Raw genomic sequence first — 22,059 nt, forward strand, 5'->3', positions numbered from 1 at the left:
CAGGAGACACATTTCCAAACAACCATAAACGCAAATAGACCTACTCAATACTGTACATTGCAGTACCATGAATACAGGTACAGCAAATAAAACAACAACAACACAATAGTACTGCAATAGAAAAAACACTATACTGTAAACACAAAAAACCATGACAATTGTGCATAAGTGGGCTCATGGATCCCGCCGTCTGTTGGGGTCTGGCCACAGGACCTCATCAACATCGCAAGCAATGTCCTCTCCCGCTAGGCACCGGGGTAAATATCCTCTTGCTCTCCCTCCATCCATGCTTGCAAAGTTCTTGGAATGGCTACGCTGAGGGCTTTTTGTAGTTGGCTAATTGGTGTTCGGTTTTGCAAGTAGGTGTGTATTTGAGTGGTTGCAATTACCCGATGTGTTTTGTATTTTGGATACATGTGTTTTCCGAATGGCACCCTGAGATTTCATTTTGTGAGCGAAGTGTCTTATGTATGAAATAGAGTGTAGCATGCAGGACCATGTGTGTTGCATGAGGGAGTAGGTGTGTTGCATAATTGGTACTGGGGTGCAAAGCAGCGCTTTTGTTTAAGGTAGGGGTACATGTGTTTGAGGTATGGTAACAACAGCTTCACGTTGTGTTACTTTAGTCTAAGCATGGGTTTATAGTGTTCAAGCAACGGGCAAAAACTGTAACAGGATAAATAAATAAATAACAGGATAAATAGGAGGATAACTAAATAAATAAATTATTACCAATTCTGTATACTGAGTACAAATAATAGGCTATTGCTGCATCCACGTACATTTAATATGTTGTGGTCTCCACTAACTTCTTTTTTTGACATTGTGGTTTCACTGTATGGCCTAAATAAGCTTCATGTGTGTCTTTCAAATTACAGCTTACTTTTAAAAAAATATACATGTTTCACTTTTGATTTAATCTTTTGGTAATTTAATGTATCTGTACATCAGTAGTCTTAGTCAGAATCTCATTACCATTTTTTATTTTTTTTATCTTATAGTTGAAAATGATGTCTCTTTGGAAGATATTCTTGTTTTCTGCACTGGATGTGACAGCATACCAGCCCTGGGTTTTTCTCCAAAGCCAAGCCTTGAGTTCGTCACTAACTGCAGATTCCCAGTGGCCAATACTTGTGAAAATATACTTCGTATACCAGTTCATGCAGTTTACACTACTTTCAAATCAGACATGGATTTTGCAATACGGAATTCACCAGGATTTGGAAGAGCATGATGTGTTTTCTTAAGGATTGGTGACATGATGAGGATTTGGGTTTTTTTCTATTTTGCATATGCATATTTTATTTTCTTGTTTTTTGTTAATGTTGTTAACCCCACATCCTGGACAGCAGTAGGACTGTATAGCCTAAATAAGCTTCATGTGTGTCTTTCAAATTACAGCTTAAATACCAGTTCATGCAGTGCACACTACTTTCAAATCAGACATGGATTTGATAAGCCGAAGAGAATGGATGGAAGAATTTTGTTTCAGTTTATACATGTGCATTTTTTTGGTTTTGGATTGTAGTTAATTTGTTTTCCAGCTTATATGGCATGTTTTGTCTCTGGTATGACCCATAGTAACATTACATTATTTAGCACCCCTGCAGTGAGCAAAATAATATGCCACAATCTCATTGTTATATAGAATTAAGTTTTCTCAAATGCTTCCTGTGTTCAACTATTCCACATAATGTGAATTTTCAAATGAGATGAGTTAAGCTTTATTTCAGTGTCCCATTTGAACATTTATGCTTTACACAGAACTTTGTATTAATATCATTTAACTTTTAGCTTAACTCACAGGTTTAAAAAATGTTTTTGTTAGGTTTTGGTAAAGTTTTGAAAAGTATTACAGTAACCCTACATACTAAAAGGTAGGAAGACAGTATCTCCAACACTGGCAGCAAAGTTGTCTATAAATGTGACAGACATTGGTTTGGTCAAACCTGGTTATGTTACAGGTTGAAATATGAACATTATATCACACTATATGACGTTACAATCTCATCAAATTATTATATGTTATCAAAGTATTATAAACAATAATAATAATAATAATGACAATAAACATTACCTGGTTTGCAGGGAGTGTTTTAAGGATTTTGTTTGCATATTTTACTATACTACTTGATAACACAGGCCTATTGTAGATTGTTTGGGTTTTTTTTTCCTCTTTCATTTTGTTTTTTTAAATATTACTGCAGAATATTATTTCCTTCCTATGGGTACTGGAAATACACAAATAAAGTGTTCTGTGTTCCTACTTTTTATGTAATTTGTGTCTTTAAAAAAAAGTTTAAAGAGTTTAAAATGTATAACATATTTTATTTAATGAATGAATCATAATTCCTGTTTATTAACAGATACATTAGTACATCATACAATCATATGTAACATATACTGTAACATTTTGTACTGTGACAAGGTTTGTCATGAAAGAAAAGTGTAGTCTAAACACTTTATTTGTCTACTTTTATGATTTAAATTTCACAAGTGAATATGAAGATAAAACCAGTCTTTTCATCTTACCTTACTTTTACCTAAATAATAGTCTTGGACCCTTTTCAGTATCATGATATTTCACAATTTTTAGTGTCTGGCATGCACTCAAATACATTATTTAATTAACACAAACAAATTTACTAATAACTTAACTGAAGCATGCGGCATGCTGTCAAAAAAACTTCTATCCCATGATTTCCATCGTCACTCAAGGGGTCGATCTGCCTCAAGCCAGCCGTCAACTGCTGGTGATGGTAAGATGTCTGAAGTGCACTTGACTGAGCGGTCTGTGATGCTGAGGAAGTTGCAACATTCCAACAGTCCACAGCTGCAGCGGGGAGTGATTTTCCATTGTCCTTAAGCTGTGATGGTTCCACTGATTTACAAATTCATCCACAGATCTGTTAATTCTTGGAAGATATACATGGTGAAGAGCCCTAATATGAAATGGATCAGTGCTATCTAAAATCCCAACATTTTCCATAAAGAGGAAAAGGTCTTTAAAGTATGCTGACACAACTCTGTTTAGTTCACCCCACAATCTTTCAATTCTTTGATTATGCACACTTCGTCCAACCATAAAGCTTCCTCTGTTTGGCCCTCGATGTTCAATCATAAACCGTGCAATATCAATATTCTCACTTCCAGCATCACCCCTGACACGTTGTGGGAGGCCAAAGAGATCAACGGCACTTTGGAAAAGTTGCATAGCAGTTGATGCTCTGTTATCTGTGCAGCATCTCATGTAGGTAATGCAGCGACTGTAGCCGTCAACTCCTCCATGAAACACAAACCCCCAAGGATTTAACTTATGGTTTGTGTCAATATGCCTGGAATAAGAAGAAATATATTATTATTATGACACTAGATGTACATTAAAATAAAGGTTATGACTTTGACATTGTACTTCTGTCATGTAACCTATTTCTGGAGATAAACAATATTTTAAACCCAGACATTATACAACATTGTTTATTAAAACACAAACAAAATATTATATTACTACAATGCAGGAAGTAATAATTAACATTAATCAAATTTAAGACGTGAAAAAAGGCATACCACACTTGATTTGGGACAGTGACATTGTAGACCCTCCGCTGAATTGCTCTCCGTCCTCTCAAAGCTCTTCCCACTGGATCAACTATTCTTAAACGTTCTCGCACTCGCCACCGCTGAACTCTGATTCCTCTTCCTCTCAAACTACCACTAATGTAGGATTCTCCTGAGCCAGGGGTATGTGTAAGAATCTCAGTAATGAGATGATCAAGATCCACATTTGAAATATTATTAAAATTTCCATAGTCCACTAAACCTAGTTGTATCCTGTGGTTGTACAGTGTTCGAACATTTACTGACAACATTTGAGATATGGCCATCCAACTAAACCCCAAGTCTCGCATGTCAGTCAGCTGAGTAGCTGGTATGTTGTACCTAAAAGAGTTAGAAACAAAAGAAGAAATATGTTAACTTCTTTCTTATTTCTTGCATTCATCATCTTGTTTGCCATCTCTTGACTCTTTAAAGTGCAATACACATTATGAATGAATTTGTTTCCATTTTTATCACTTACCTTGGCCTTCCTCTTTGAGATGTAGAATGATATAATGAGCCCATAACATGTGCTTCAGCTTCTGCTCGAAGTGTTAGCTCAGTTGACATCTCCATCAGTGATTGATAAATTCCCTCAAGAAGTGCGCATAATCTTCTCCCAGAAACATTTTGTTGAACATTATTCATGAGCACTAGAAATGTTGCAATAATGAAAACGTGTTCTTCAATGTGACGTAGTATAAATTCAAATTATTTCTACCATTTGCGATTTGAACAGCTGTCGCAAAACAGTTGTCAAGCTCTAAAAAGTACTGAAATAGTTCAGCTGATGCCATTTTGTAAAGGCGGAGAATTCAGAAACACATCATCTCTAAAATGAGGTTCATACATTTTATATATTCAAGTTTCATTCTATATATTGAAGTTTCATTCTATATATTCAAGTTTCATTCTATATATTCAAGTTTCATTCCATATATTCAGACTTTGGTTGGAATATATATATAATATTTTCCTAAAGGGCATTCCATAGTATATATATATATATATATAAAAAAAAAAAAAAACCACCCAGCACGCCCCTGCGGGCGGTTTATCCTTCAAGCTCGGGTCCTCTACCAGAGGCCTGGGAGCTTGAGGGTCCTGCGCAGTATCTTAGCTGTTCCCAGGACTGCGCTCTTCTGGACAGAGATCTCCGATGTTATTCCCGGGATCTGCTGGAGCCACTCGCCTAGCTTGGGAGTCACCGCACCTAGTGCTCCGATTACCACGGGGACCACCGTTACCTTCACCCTCCACATCCTCTCGAGCTCTTCTCTGAGCCCTTGGTATTTCTCCAGCTTCTCGTGTTCCTTCTTCCTGATATTGCTGTCATTCGGAACCGCTACATCGATCACTACAGCCATCTTCTTCTGTTTGTCTACCACCACTATGTCCGGTTGGTTAGCCACCACCATTTTGTCCGTCTGTATCTGGAAGTCCCACAGGATCTTAGCTCGGTCATTCTCCACCACCCTTGGGGGCATCTCCCATTTTGACCTCGGGACTTCCAGGTTATACTCGGCACAGATGTTCCTGTACACTATGCCGGCCACTTGGTTATGGCGTTCCATGTATGCCTTGCCTGCTAGCATCTTGCACCCTGCTGTTATGTGCTGGATTGTCTCTGGGGCATCTTTACACAGCCTGCACCTGGGGTCTTGCCTGGTGTGATAGACCCCAGCCTCTATGGATCTTGTGCTCAGAGCTTGTTCTTGTGCTGCCATGATTAGTGCCTCTGTGCTGTCTTTCAGTCCAGCTTTGTCCAGCCACTGGTAGGATTTCTGGATATCAGCCACCTCCTCTATCTGCCGGTGGTACATACCGTGCAGGGGCCTGTCCTTCCATGATGGTTCCTCGTCTCCCTCCTCTTTCTTGGGTTTCTGCTGCCTGAGGTATTCACTGAGCACTCGGTCAGTTGGGGCCATCTTCCCAATGTATTCTTGGATGTTCGTTGTCTCATCCTGCCTTCTTGTAATCAATCCAGGCAGTGCACAGGTTGGTCAGTCTGGTCTTGCAGTCTCGGCTGACTGTTCTGTATATATATATATATATATATATATATATATGTATCACTTAAGATCATATATTTATTCATTTATTATTATTATTTATTTTCTTAAATTTTATGGATACTCAAAAAACAACAACAACACAAGTTAACAAAAAATAATTTTACATAAATTTGCTTTTATTAAAAGAAACATTTTTTGCATTCAATTTATTCCCCCATCTTCATAATTTTACATAAGATTCACCTTCTGTTCACAGTACCACCATATTTAGCATAAAAGGATATTGTGTTGATGGCTCACATTACATTAACATAGCATTTGTCACACTGTCTTGCCACAGAAGCCACAGTGAGCATGTTTAAGAACTGCAACAGTGTACTCATGTCTACAATTAGGCAGAGCAAATAGACCTGGGCTTCACTAATAATATTTATTAACACACTGCTCCCTGTTTAAATAGACATGATGATATGAGGTGGCTGAAGTTTTCACTCTCAGAATAAGAACAGAGATAATATTTTTTTTAAACATGCAGGTTGAGATATTTGCAATTTGATATAAACTGCTATCTTTTCACATATTAGAAATTAACTAGAAGTTAACTAATTAAATGTGTTTTTAACCACAAAAATGTTTCATTGTATTTTATATAAATATATATAAACATGTGTCACTTTTTCTAGATTTCATGATGGCATTAACAAAGAAAACAAAATGCACACTGAAGACCAGCATTCCCTTTAATTTTTAGTCTTGTACTGTGCAGTAAAAGTTATCCAGATCCATGCCAGTCAGTTGTGGGTCTCCAACCAGCTCACTACTGCCATCTCTGTTTGGAGGCACAATACATTTCAAAACAGTTATTTGTTAAAACAGTCTTATCTGGCTGCTGCATGATAGACCGAGGAGACTCATCAACACATTTTTGCCCATGGGTTTCTCGTGTGGGGTTTTTTCTGAGATGTTAAAAACAAAGATGAAAATATCAACAGCATGAAACACGTGCATGCTGTGTTTAAAAAAATATATAATTTAAAAACCAAGAATATAACATTACTGTGAGATTATATATCCATCTTGTCCAAGATGTATTTGGCCTGGCCCTTTGCTCAGTGATAATGTGCAGAGGCTCAAGTCCTGCTGCAACCCTAAATTGTTCCCAAAACGTGGGGTGAGCATTAAGGATTAAATAGTCTACTTTCAGTGTCAATTACCTTTCACATCCCTGGGTTTCCTGACCATAGCATACATCACCTGGACTGATTCAAGTGCATTGTCCTCTGCAGGCATATAACAACAAAACATCATAAGAGTGATTTTTCTTTTCATTACATTTAAAATGTAAATTGTTCTCACTCATTTCTGGCTGGGACACTTAAGTTATGTATGGTCTTCAGAGCGATGTTACTTTTTATATGGTAACATGTTTTTCTTCCTGTCACGATCTATGCTGTTAGATCATGTGTAGGGGAGAGTAATGCAGACAACCAAAGGCAAAAAAAAGGATTCTTCACAAAGAGTGAGGCATTTATTATGGCTGGTGGCAAACTACAAAACAATGGGGAAAGGCTAACCAAGATGAAGCTAAATAATAACCTAAAATGGGAAAACCAAAAATAGACATGAAAAACCCTAAACATGAAATCTGGTGTGGGTGTGTGGATACCTGGAACATGGAAACTTGGAAACATGGCATGAATGTAACAGACATCCTGACCGAAAATGAATGACAAAGACTACCTGAATACACATGAGGGTGACAAAGGAAGAGGAAACACATGCGGAGCTGGGGCAACTTGACACAATGACAAGACAGGAGGAAGTAAACTGGACATACTGAGCATGGGGCGTGAGACTTTCAAAGTGACACATGACAGATAGGGGAGACATGAAATGAGACACCAAGGGAGAGATGTAAACAAGAAGAAGAGACGAGACACAAAGGGAGAGAGCAAGAGAAAGGGACAAAAAGGGAAAAAGGGAGATAAAGACATCATGAGACATAAAGGGCAATGGAGGACAGACTCACACGATGAAGACACAACAACATAAACAACATATTGAGGAGACACAAACATGGGAGGAACCTAAACATACAAGAACTAAACAGGGAAACAGCACTCAAAACATAGAGCCAAATAAAGCCTAGACTAAATAAATAAACTAGAACATAATAAAACACAAGTCACCAAACTCAGAATGCTGGGTCAAAAACTCCTGAACCATGACACTTCCCCTACACATCTAAGCAATTAAGGGTATTATAACTTCAATGTTTTCAGTTTAGGCAAACTACCTGTCGACATTCTTGGTTTTGTGATGAGGGAATATGTCTCGTTGTTTTCTTCAGCTATGCTTACCACTGCAGGCACTGAAATATAGAGACAAGTCAAGACCTTAAACGAATATGATATGGGCAGACATTTTTTAGTTGAAATTTAAAAAAAACAAAAAAAACCAACAACAACTCTGATTCTAGACACTCTTTCTATATGATAACAATGTCAAAGTGCAGACAGTAAAATCAAATCAAAGAGACATACCAAAACCAGAGTGATGGTTAAAACCTTTTGTTGTTTTTTGGTTGAAATGGCTGATTTTTTTTTTTTAAATTGAATCTCACTAAAATAAACAAACTTAACAAATTTTTTGAGCTTCCAATTTATAAACATCGCTTAAACTTAAACAGTCTGTTTTACAGCTGATCAAAAGGTCAGGACCACATGCCTTTAAAATCTATAATTGACATGTTATTTTATTTTATGCACCACAGTGGAGGGGGCGCCACAATGGAGCTTCAGGAGGTGAAAGGGGCATCAAACGGCCAGTGGCTATATCCAGATGTTGCAAAAAGCATCCCTAATAACCGAGGGCCCTTGTTTGTGTGGTAACGACTGGGTTTTTCAACACGCCAACACTACAGTACACAATGCCCGCAGGACAAGGGACTTCTTCCAATAATAACATCGCTCTTTAGGACTATTGTGCATGTTCCATTGATCTAAATTCAACTGAGAACCTTTGGGGATGAATGGCAAGGGAAGTTTTCAAAAAATGGACTACAGTTACAAAAATGGACAACAGTTCCAGACAGTAGATGACCGTCTTCACCACTTGGAGAAATGTTCACACTCACCTCATGGAAACGCTTGCATCAAGCATGCCACAACGAATCTTTGAAGTGATCAACAATAATGGTGGAGCTACTCAATATTGAGTTCATGTTTGGAACTTTGATTTCTGCTTTGAGGGGGTTTACAGGTTCTTTTGGAGGTGTGGTCCTAAGCTTTTGATCAGCTGTAAAACAGCACAATCTTATGAATGAATGAAGGTGCCGGCTCAAAACATGTCTCACTCACATTTCTTCTTGTTGGATGTTGAATCTCTACTTGGAACCTAGTTAAGATCCAATCATGATTTTTTGGCATTTTTCAAGTGGTCATAAACTTTTGATCGGGACTGTATATCAGTTATTATGTTGTCATCATGCTGCCTCGCAACCAGTGGGCTAAAGTGACCCATTTGTAGCATTTATGCTTCTACCATAAGAAAGCACAACATATTTCTTTCCACAACAGTAACATGAAAATTATAATAAAAAAAATGTTATTAAACATGGTATATTTTGACATCATCATATTGCCTAATAACAACTAGTGTTAATTTAACTGACCAATCTTGCTTGTGAAGTAAGACTATAAAACGGTACCCCCTTTTTTTTCTCTTTTTTTTGCAGAGGGGGAGGTAAAACTATCTATCATGGTCCCTGTTTCATGATAATGTAACAAAATGTTAAGAGTAGATATATAGACACATTTCACATTTTATGTCAAGATAAAAAATATGCTTTGTAAATTGTTTGGAGAAACTGTCATGTGTAAAAATACTTTATTTTTCAGTCAACTGAATCATTTTTTAGTCTCCTAAAGTGTTATGTTATTTAGTCAACTTAAATTATGATTTTAGTTGCCTAAATTGTGACTAAAACAAAATCATATTTTATTCAACAATTTTACTCAATAGTCTGTTATAATCTTCTCATATGAAGTCAAATGAGACAAGAGTAAAATTCAATGAATTTAGATAGCTAAATTTTGACAAAAAACTAAACACACATACAGTTTATCCACAAGACAAAATACATGTCTAAATTAAAAACTAAATGAAAATTTCCTGTCAAAATTAACAGTGACAACAACCTACTGAGGGACTAAAATCAAAGACCGAACAATACCATATCAGGGCCATGTCCTGGGGTTTACTAAAGGATTTACTAAAGGACTGTGTTTCTAATTTCCATGATCCTGTAGATTTGAAGTTCAGTTTTTTTTTTCTTAAACAGATGTTTGTCTTCCTGACCTGTTTGTGCAGAAGAGGGAGGCTGGAAGGAGGCAGTAGAATTGTGAGCACCTGCTTATGAAAAAGACAAAATGAACAGGAAAAAAAAGTCAACTGGTGATGGCCACCAGGAATCACTAAGTATGCTTATTGTTATAAAATAAAAAGTGATAAAAAAATAAAATGTTTTGATGAGCCAACTGTCAGCATACTTGGTGTCAAAGAAGTTTCTTCTGTACGACTTCTGATGGTTTGTTGATGTTTATTACGTTGAAACACTCCTGCCAGTATTAGCAGAATGACCACCAATAAAACACTGAAACCTGTGCAGAGCACCAGGTAGATCTCGAAGTTAGGCACTGTAGGATGTCCTGCCAGAAAGATGATTGCACTGTGTATTAGAAATGATTAAAATTATCTTGTAAATTACTCTAAATATTTTAAAAGCTAAAATAAATCCTATTCAAATACTATTATGTATGCCCAATATGATTTAGCCCTTTTTCAAAAGGTGGCATACTGTTCCAGATCATTTTCCAATTACTTTATTTAAATGTCTCAGTCGCATATGATAACTTGACATGCATACAAAGGTGTAAACAAAGCTTCGTAAAAATTAACCAGTAGCCAATAGAAAACATGTCCTCCACCCCCTAGAAACATGGGACTAAATAAGTTGTATTAAAAACCACATTAACAATGAGTCTAAATTTGTTGATGAAAAGACGTCCACAACGACCACATTTGGACTACACATAGCCTGTGGACAGAGGTCCAATGGACGTCAACACTAGACGTTTAGTAGACATAAAAGATGTTACCTGGTGCTACCAAACAACCCCTTTAGTAGACCAAAATACGATGTCCAAAGATGACACATAAAAGCAACACTCTGGCGTCACTTTGCACAGTAGGTATGTTCATCATAGACCACATGTTGCTCTTCATTAACACACTTTATCATGAAGGTCTAAAATACAGTTTGGGTACAAAGTTTGTCTCTAATTTATTTAGAAAATATTAATGCATCTTACCTTCAACACTAAGCCAGCTCTCTGGTGATTCTCCAGCATCAGCAATGCTACATTTGTAAAGTCCTTCATCAGATTTGGATACAGTGGGAGCCATTATGTTTCCTGATGAGCTGCTCCCAATGGAGACGCCATTTTTATAGAATTTTGCAGTGTACCTGGAGTTTGCATCCTTTTTTCTACAATGCAAGGTCATATTTTCTCCCTGCATCACAGGATAGACAGGAATCTCCAGGATCACATGACTCTCTAAATCTAAATGGCAGAAAATATGGCAGTTATTTTGTGTAAAAAGGGACTTTTACTTGTTAATCATAGTCAACAGTCATGACAGCTCACATCGTTTTTAACAGACATCTGTGTCAAATGCTTTTTCTGCTTATTACAATGCACATGCAGCATATATATGTGTGTGTGTGTGTGTGTGTGTGTATATATATATATATGTGTGTGTGTGTGTGTGTGTGTGTGTGTGTGCTATAAAAACTACCACAGTACTACAGTACCAAATATGACACTATCTATTACTGTAAGTGATGTACTGAAACTGAACAGAGTTTTGTTTTGTTTTTTTTAAAAACTGTTGATGGACTAAGTATGTCAACTTATATATATTTTTTTTTTCTATGTGCATACCAGTTACAGTGACGTTGACAGAGTTGCTTTTTTGTATTCCTCCCATTTCACACCAGTATTCTCCACTGTCACTTGAAGGATATGCATTGATAATATTGCAAGGTCCAATCGATGTTTCCCAGGTTGAAGCACATGTTCTAACATCTCCATTTATCTTTTTCATCACTCTCCATCCAGTCAGCCCATTTAGCCCTTCACAGCTGATAGTGATGGGCTCTGTTTGAAAGAACTGCTGTCTGTTCGGAACAACTTGAGGAAAACCTGAATCTGAGACAGAAAATCAAATAAAGACTCAACAAATACAGAACAAAATAGTCTCAAAAAACTGTTTTTCAGACAACCACAAATGTATACACATTAAGCACTCTAATGCTCGACTGCCTTCAAATAATTATATATGACATTATATATATATATATATATATATATATATATATATATATATATATATATATATATATATATATATATAGATAGATAGATAGATAGATAGATAGATAGATAGATAGATCGTATGCGTGCAGTTTTTTCACAAGTGTTTTAGAGGTTTATGTTATGTTGTAGTTCTATTTTTAGCTGAAAAAAAAGTAACTGCAGTAGTTTCAGAAAATTCATATTCTCATGAGATTTATTAAATCTATAACATACATACACACTTAGACATACAACAAAATGAATATTTAAAGACTTACTATATGTTTGCGAATCACTGAATTCAGCAACTATAACCAACAGAAACAGGACATTCATCACTGAAAAGATTGAGAATGACAGTTTTAATATTTAACAGGTTTTTTTTCCATCATTAGCAATAAGTCCTATGCATTTTTAGTGAGCAGTTACAAACATCCATAATGACTTCATGCAAATGCATAGCTGTATTTTGAATATTGTTATTTGTCCTTAATCCATGTATTTATTTTTTAATTTGTATATATATTTTTTTTTTTTTACAAAAGACAAGGTCAGTACTCACAGACACTGTTGGTGGAGATTCTGACCTCCATGTCGTCTTGCTGCTGACTGTGTGAGCATCAAACTCAAATGAGGATATATTCTTTTGAAGGAATTTCCTCTTCCTGTGGTTCTTTGTAGTGACTGGGGCCCAACAGGGTTCAATTTCAGTCACATGTGATTGCATAAAAAATGTCCCTGCAACCTACTATATGTTCAATTTCTTGAATTTCTTTATTCGTTTATGTTTGATCAGTTCTAGATTTTGATCATTCAGCCTACTCTTTTAATTCTTTAAGTTCTCAGTAATAGTAACGTATAAGATAAATTGTGAAATTCAGACTGACACTTGTGTTTCTTTCCTCTGTTCACCATTAATTCTTTATGTTCTGTTTATGTTTAAAATGAGGAATAAAAATATTCATGCTGTGTTTTGATATTGCAGAAGAAAATCAACAAAACTTTTCCAACTACAATATGGAACTTTGACGTGTTCAATTCCCACAGCACATTTGAAAAATACTTCAGATCATACAAATTCTGCAGTTTTATTTTTTTTATAGATGGCCAATATCATTAGAATCTTACTGGTACATGACAGTAAGAGTTCATGGTGCACAAAATTAATATAACCCAATGTTCATGACACTATCATTTGTCACGTACTGTGGTGACCACAGTACGTGACAAATGTCAAAATAGCTCTTTGAGAGCATCTTTACTGTGTGAGGTGACAGCATAAACAAGATGGTTTTGGGTTCTCGTTAGTAAACTAAAAATAAAATGTCTATTGATGGTAAAACTTAGCTCATATTCTTAGATGTGAAAACTTACTAAACAGCAATATTGCAAAAAAAAAAAAAATGTATAGTTATTTTAAGGACATGAGTTGTTGTGAATACATATAACTCCACAATAAGTGATTCTCTTGCATATAGTATGATTTTAAAAGTATGATAGTATCACTCAATTTCAGTGTTACTCGCACATTGGTTAGTCATTCTCATTGACCACCTTAAGCCATCATCAACATAAGATGGGGCCTGATTATTTAAGACCTTGTATGTGAGGAGCAGGATTTTGAATTCAATTCTGGATTTAACAGGAAGCCAATGAAGGGAAGCCAAAACAGGAGAAATATGTTCTCTCTTTCTAGTCCCTGTCAGGACTCTTGCTGCAGCATTTTGGATTAGCTGAAGGCTTTTCAGTGAGTTTTTTGGACATCCTGATAATAATGAATTACAGTAGTCCAGCCTGGAAGTAATAAATGCATGAACTAGTTTTTAATGTCTGTAGCACTATGATTTTATATATATATATATATATATATATATATATATATATATATATATATATATATATATATATATATATTTTTTTTTTTTTTTTTTTTTTTTTTTTTTTAGGGCTGTCTGCGTTAACGGGGATTAATCCATCATCACAATTTACGCGATTAAAATTTTTAACGCAATTAACCCATCTGGAGCGCAGAATGACGAATGAAATGTCTGTTGCCAATGCATTTCGGGCAGTTTGTCCAAAATTAATTTATTCTGCGCTCCAGATGGGTTAATTGCATTAAAATTTTAATTGCAATGATGCGTTAATGTGTTATGTAAACAGCCTTAATCTTTTGTCTTTTTTTTATGATTACATTTTTTTTTATTCCATTATCCATCCATTTTATTCCATTATGCCTTTTAAACAGCTAGGGCTGATATATTTTTAATATTTCCACACGTTAGGCAAAATACCCTTCATCATGCTTCGTTTTGTGATGAGAGTATGCATCACCTGGGTGGATTCAGTCATGTGGGGCCCTGCTGACTCTGTATAGTCTTGACTTGCCTGTATGTTTCAAAGTAGAGAGGAAGATGAAAATGTTTTTCTCAGCCACAAAGATCAAAACTCTCTTCCTGGGGATATGTGAGGTGGGCAAATGAACTGAATCACTTCTTTAACAGGTTTGATTCATCCAGGAGGCAGTCTCCAACATCGGCTGCAGCTCAAGGGTTGTCAAGTCCTGCGCAAGAGAAGAGACTGGATGCCCTCTGGACCTGGTGGAGGTGGGGTGAGTGACAGGAGAATGGTGGCTGTCATCCCTGTTGGACAACATCTCCCACCCCATGCAGGAGACTCTGACAGTACTGAGCAGCTCATTCAGTGGCAGGCTGAGGCCTGTTTTTATTCTGCCTTCAGTGGCAGAATCTCTCAATCCCACATTGTGGGATTGAGAGATTTCACAGGTCTTTCCTTCCAACTCCTGTCAGACTCTACTGCAGATGACCACACTATACTTCCTACTATAACAAAGCATTTTAGTCAATTTGTATCGTAATTTATTCTGTTGCATATAGTATTTTATTTTATTATGTATAGTATGTAATTCTATTTTAAGTTATTCTAATCTATTATGTTTTTTCTTTAACTTTTGCTGCTCTTAAACGTACTTTCTGCAGTGACAAAAATCTTATTGTATCTTATCTTATGAAACTTCAGTAATTTCATGACAGTAACATGTAATATTTATTCACAACATCAACTATGCGAATTATATTACCACAGTATCATGTAGCATGGGGATATTTGTTTTCAGAATATGCTAAAGAGATATGTAAGTCTGCATTTCTTCTCTGGACTGACATTGGAAAGGACCAAGGCAACTAGTGCTTATTAGTGGCTTATTATTATTTGTTTCAAAAGCTAAAAAAAATAAAAAATAACGTTCTGTAATGACGAAACGCACACTTTTAAATTCTCGATAAAACTTACTTCCAAAAACTAGCCAGCTCTCTAGTGATTCTTTTGTCTTAGAGATGTTACATTTTTAGAGCCCTTCATCAGACCTGGAAACAGTGGGGCTCATTAGCTTTAGCTTCGTTTTGTAGCTCTTTCAAGTTGTCATGAGATAATATTTAGCCTATTATAGTTTTGTTAGAAATACATTAATATACATTTTTAACTACTTAATATGCGTTTGAGAGTCACTGAATTAATCTACTGTAACTAAGATCAACAGGACATTAATCACTGTAAGGATTAAGAATGACAGTTAAACATATAAAATATTTTAAAAATATTTTCTTCATCATTAGTGTTGAGTCCTGTATTTATCAATAAGAAGTTAAAACATCCATAGTGAATCCACTGACAGGTTCTGGTCTTCCTGAGAGGGAGAGAGAGAGAGAGAGGTAGTCTGTTTAAAATAACATCTATTTTTTAAAAGTATATAATTTGCCAAAATAAAGCATCAAGTGAATTGAAATTCATCAAACATAAGCAGTGTCCACAACTGAATAAACCAGGGTGTCAAAATTTTACAGAATCTTTTCCATTTACATGCAATCGAATAATGCCCTAATGCAGCCTAAATGTGGTTTTATAATGTACTGTTCTTTGTTTTAAAATGGTGTATATGCAGCAGAAAAATGTATGACATGTCATAATAATCATGTATCCAAAAATGTTTTATTTTAAACATGATTATCCAGCCTATGTTAAACTTTTATCGTTTTGATTCATTGAGTTATTGTCACGGAAAAGAGGGACCCAGGCGCGGTTCTTCTTCACAGAAACACAGTGCGTTTATTTACAGTGAAACAGACAGGCAAGTCCAACAATTCACTCAAAAGTGCAATTTTCCAATCGTGCTCGTCCCTTGCTCCCAGTGCGTTCCGTGTTGTAACTCCCTTAGTGTGTGTGCTCCCCAACTCGCTTCTCCGCTCGCCCCTCCTGGAGGAAGAAGGAAAATCCACCATTAGCCACACGCTAGCCGAATAACAAGCTCACACTGCTCGCACGGACTATACCAGTTCGGAGTAATAATCCCACGTCGACTGTCGCCGTGAGTCCAGGTTAAATACCCCTTTCTAGCCAGGAGGAATGATTACCAACGGCTGGTCAGGTAATCAGCTGCAGGTCGTTATAAAAAATGTGCAGTGCCTTTGTTTTCATACGCACATGAAAAGGCACGGCGGTGACGGAGAATGATAAGGGCGAAAGCGGATGGTTGAATGAAACGGATGAACCAGAATTGGTTTGTAAAAATGCTGCAATCAGAATCAGAATCAGAAAGGGTTTTATTGCCAAATGTTGAGCAGGTTTACAACATTAGGAAATTGCTGCGGTGCTTCAGTGCAAACATACTGTTATAAATTACGTTTAAATAGACATGAAAAAAATAAGAATAAGAATTAAAAGTGCTACGTAGAAAGAAAGATATATATACATGAGTGCAGGTGGTGATCAGTGCCAAACATGGAATGATGCAGTGAACACAGCGTAGGGTCATGTGTTAGTGGTGGGAACAGTCATACGGTTATTGTTCATGTGTCCAACAGCAGAGGGGAAGAAACTGTTCTTATGGCGAGAGGTTCTGGTGTGAATGGACCGGAGCCTCCTGCCTGAGTGGAGCAGGTCAAACAGACTGTGTCCAGGGTGAGAAGGGTCAGCGCTGATCCGGGCTGCACGCCCCAGTGTCCTGGAGGTGTACAGGTCCTGCAGTACAGTACAACTTCAGTGGTGTGGAACTGGTTTAGCTTTTGTCCGTTAGATACACAACAAAGCACTATTTTTGGTAGCGCATGCTAACGGACTGTCGTTATTACCGTGTTTTTTTGGAAAATACGGCACACTTAAAATCAATCCTTTGATTTTTCTGAAAATCGACATTTTTATAATCCAGTGTGCCTTATGTTTGAATTCTGGTTGTGTTTACTGACCTCGAAACGATTTTATGCTCGAAAATCTGTCAAATGTTTTAGTACGACTTTGCTAAGCTACGAACTTGATGGATTGTCGGAGCATTACAGCTATCGTAGGCAGGAGCCTTGCGGAGTGATACGTACGGTGCTTCAACATAATTTTACCGTATTGTGTGTGTATAACCTCTTTTTAAGTTTTGTGGATATTATACATGGTTATGCTGAGGATATGTCGGCCAATTTCCACTGGAAATGCCTTTTGGTTAAACTGTCAGCAAGGAATCTGCATTTGCACTGTTACATTTTTATATAACTTTAATGCACATAAAAAACAGCTGCTTGTTTAAGTGAAAATACATTGATGTGTTTTTTGCACTAATAAAGTTGTGGAGTTGTAAAGTATTTTGTCTAGTGTCAATTATATCGTCAGTTAGATCGTTATCGCAAATTTTCAAATCTATATCGTGATAAATATTTTTGGTCATATCGCCCTGCTCTAATACATATCGTTAGCTTCATAGCATAATTGCCTAAGTCATTGACTTAGTCAAATGACTTAGGCAATTATGCTATGAAGCTAACGATATATACTAATAATCACAACAGTAGTGGTACTACATAAGCTGATAATTTGCTTTGCTTTGTAGTAGCACTGGAAAATATTGGATTCAGCAATTGAAATGTTTTTTTTTTTGTCTTTCTTTTTGTCATTGAAGATATTCTTCATCAGAATCCAGTGGATCTCATAGATAACAAAATGACACTTGTCTATAATAATAGTGAAACAGAAATGCAACAATTTCAATTCCAACATGAAACTTTAATATGTTTAAAATTTATACTGTACAATTTATACATAGTTTAGATCATACTTTTTTTTTCAAGCTGACTTCTATAGTGTACAACACTGGTCAGAATAGCAGCAGCAGAACATACATACACATTGTCATAGACTGTGGTCAGAGACAGTATTGAAAAACTGCAACAGGTAAATTACAGAATCTTCAGCAAGCCATGTAGCTGTGTAAACTTCAAATATCTGCTTGATTTATCCAGACATCACATATTTGCAAAAGTGCTCTGACTTTTTCTGAGACGTCTGTTACCCACCAGCTCGATAGCTAGCCGGCTCACTAGAGCCGGTGAAAACAGCGAACTCCCAGCACATTGTTTTCAATCCTGCACGGTCGTTCGCTACTCAGGTTAAAGATGATAAATATAGTTCAGTGAGATAACTTAGAAATGTTACTGTTTGGCTTTTTTCAGTGTTTTATTTGGTTGTGAGTAAATCAGTTTGGCTGAGATTGAAGTTATAGTTTTCACACAGCTGAATAAACTTCACACGGAAAACTGATTAAACAGAAGAGTGACATGATCGAGAATTTACGCCAGTGTCCTGTTATATTTTAGATAGCAAGGAGCAGACGGCTGAGTTTATTAAACTCCACTGAGACATCCGGTGACGCGAATCTGAAGGTTAGACCCTCTAATTATACAGTTGCTCACTTCCGGCCTACCCAGCCTCCTGAGGACCCAGCCCACGTAGCGCGCAAAGGCCCGGTCCACAGGAGGATGCAGCCTATGAACTTGGACACCCCTTACATGTGTTTTGTGGACTTGGAGAAGTTATTTGACTGTGTCCCTCGTAGTATTCTGTAGGAGGTGCTTCAGGAGTCTGGGTTTTCTGGCCCGTTGCTATGAGACATTTGGTCCTTATAAAACTATTGCAAGATTTTGGACAGCATTGTTGACAATAAGTTGAACTCATTCCCAGTGGGTGCTGGACTCTCCCAGTACTAGACTTTGTCAGTGAGTCTGTGTATAATTTTTAATGACAGAATTTTGAAGAGTATACAAATGGCAGAAGACTTCGTCTTGGTTGGCCTCAGAATCTTGTCTCTGATTTTCGCAGATAATGAGGTTCTGTTGGCCTCATCATGTAGTCGCCTCCAGTTTGCGCTGGAGTGGTAGAGCAGCCAAGTGTGAAGTGGAGGAAATGATAACCCAGACATCTAAAGAGTTTAAGTATCTCTGGGTGTTGTTCATGACTGAGGGGAGATGGGAGCGGGAGATTGGTAGATTGAAACAGATTAGTGCTGTGACTGCAGCTTTGTAGTGAAAAGAGAGCTGAGTGTAAAAGTGAAGCTCGAGATTTGCTGCTCTATCTACATCCCCACTACACCTATGGTGATGAGTTCTGGGTACACAGCAAATCCAGCATGTCCAAATTAACACTGTCGGATTTGATTTCAACACTATTAAAGTGTCTATATGAGTCCACACCAGAGAGTGTTAATTTAACTCTTTTTTCGGAGAGTTGGTACATTAACTCTGATTTAGTGTTAAACACCAAATCTGTCTGGAGTTGATAATTTAACACTTAGTGTTAAGAGTTTATATATTAACTCTCAAAGAGTATTTTAGTTTAACTACTTAAGAGTTATCTTCTAATTCATTCTAAAAAGCGGGAATTTTACTGTTCTGAACTTCTAGAAATTTCTTTTGGAAATAAACATTTACTAAAAAGATGCAATGGTTTTCGAAAAACATTTATTCTGAACTGTGCACCACAATTTCAAAACATTTTCTGAAAGATGTAACAGTGTACATGTTCTCACTTTCATTAGAATTTTGTTTATCAAAAGGTCTGACATGGTAAATGCAAATAACAGCATTCTCATCACTTATTTCTTCAATACAATATGCATGTCCTTCATTCATCCCTTTGTGGAACTTCAACGCACTTCTGCTCTCCCCCTTATTCCATCTTCACAAGCATATCCTGTGCGGAGATTGAATAAAAATTAGTTGACACTAATTAATGGCACAAATAATCCAGTAAACAACTGCAGCACAGTAAAAAAAAAAGGAATCCTCTTTGAGCCATTACTTGTGTAAAGTATTTTCCCAAAAGACAAAGACACAGGCAACAGGTAATACTGAACTAAATGTAAAACCTCAACCTTTTTCATTTTTACCTAAACCGTGTGCATAAAACTGGAGGGATCTAAATGCTAACGTAGAATCCAGTCAGGACGTCAGCTACTGCTGTTTGCTCGTTTGTTTGTTTTTTTTATGGGCGATCGTTTTCAGGCTTCAAGTAGCACCATTATACCAACATTTCACATTCTAGACATTGTTTTAGGTGTATTTGACCAAAAGTTTGACTGAAAATTCACATGCAAGCTTTTTTTCAAGGCTGTGGTATTTGCCGCAAACAATACCTTTCAGCTAGCTAAAACAGAATATTATGCTATCAGCGAGCAACATGGCTAATGCCTTTCACACAGCTTCGTCTCAACTCCAAAGAGCCACAGAAGTAAAAGCTAATAGAAATAATTGAAACAATCTTTGAAAGAATGACTTACCAAGCATGGCAAACAACTCAAATATGTAGAGCAAAATGTTCCGAAACGGCTTCACTTCAGCTTCGATTGGAGCCGTGCTGGGGGCGGAGTCTGTGAATTTACTCTGTTGGTGTCATAGCCCCTGGCGGAGTTCAGAGTTAAGAGGTCAAGAGTTAATGTTTCCATCGTAACACCTCCAGATTTGACATAGAAACACTCATTTATAACACTCGATTTTAACTACTATCATTTTACACCTCAGAGTTACATTAAAAGAATGTGACTCTGCTTAGAGTAAAATTAACTCTACTTTTGCAAGAAGACTATTAACACCAAAAAATTTAACACTTTTGAATTTGCTGTGTAGTGACCAAAAGAACGGGATAACAGAAATATGAATTTGCGGTGAAGGGTGGCTGGCCTTTCCCTTAGAAATAGGGTAAGGACTTAACCCTTTAACCCTTTAGAGCCAGTCGGAGCGGGCACGCTCTGTTTTACGTAACTATTTTTAAATCCCGGTAGCTCTGCAACCACGTAAGCTAGCGCAATAATTTTTTTTGCATATGAAACCGGAGGAGTTGTACTTACATCTTATGCTATCAGCTTGTCCTAGGTCACATTTCCTTCCACATATAGCTTTGCAAAAACTGCATAAAAAGCACTTGCAGCAACAAAAACATAATATTCCAGAAACACGCTTTGCCGATCCGATCAGCTGTTCGTAACACTTCCTATGTTGGAATAGACGTCAGCGCGAACTTTTGCATGTCCGCCATTACCTGCCCGAAACCGGAAGTGACGTCATTTTGCGGAAATGTAGTCTTTTTTACCATCAGGGCCTCAGGGCCTATACTGCTCTTTTTAAAAGTTATCTTTGACTTTATGACTTTCTGTGTCGTTTCTGGGATGCTTAGGACTCAGATTGCACTGCTGGAAATAGTTTATTTTGATGCATATGCTGCTTTTTTGCAAATTTGCAGTATAATATTTATTTTTGTTTTTCCTGCAGTGTATAAAAATTGGTGTATTTCAAAAATAAAACTATGAAGACACTCAAAATAAATTTCCTGTGGTGGGAAACTATTTTGTGCAACTTTTTTGTATTTACAGTTTTGAGGGATAAGCCTCTTAACTTTCTCTAACTAGAAATATATGTTAAAAAAGCAAAAACGATTTTCAATTTTTTTGTAGTTTATTGCACTTTCTTGCAATTTATGTAATTACTATGCACTTAATGCATACATATTATTAAAATTTGGGCTATAATGGTTGTATTGATGTATAGCAACTTGAAATGCTCCAAAAAATGGCACCACACCATGTAAAAATATAATATAAGCTCTGGTGGACTTTGTTCTATGGTAGGTCTTAAAGGGTTAAACCATCCAGGAGGGGCTCAGAGTAGAGCCACTACTCTTTCACATTGAAAGGAGCCAGT

At 36.7% G+C, this 22,059-nt stretch overlaps 1 protein-coding gene across 1 annotated transcript; it reads right to left on the minus strand.

Annotated features, from left to right (window-relative positions):
- Positions 1 to 6,818: 6,818 nt before the first annotated feature.
- Positions 6,819 to 12,624, minus strand: LOC146635495 (Fc receptor-like protein 5). Its single transcript, XM_085350145.1, has 8 exons — positions 12,594 to 12,624; positions 12,310 to 12,369; positions 11,618 to 11,884; positions 10,985 to 11,236; positions 10,163 to 10,321; positions 9,972 to 10,022; positions 7,909 to 7,983; positions 6,819 to 6,892 (listed from the first exon to the last, which is right to left on the minus strand). Exons 1-8 carry the CDS (start codon positions 12,622 to 12,624, stop codon positions 6,819 to 6,821), a joined length of 969 nt encoding a protein of 322 aa, XP_085206271.1.
- Positions 12,625 to 22,059: the final 9,435 nt, after the last annotated feature.

The sequence above is a fragment of the Diplotaxodon limnothrissa genome, linkage group LG3, assembly GCF_057381915.1.
Source record: "Diplotaxodon limnothrissa isolate DT_005_m linkage group LG3, D_limnothrissa_male_GT1.1, whole genome shotgun sequence".
NCBI lineage: Eukaryota > Metazoa > Chordata > Actinopteri > Cichliformes > Cichlidae > Diplotaxodon > Diplotaxodon limnothrissa.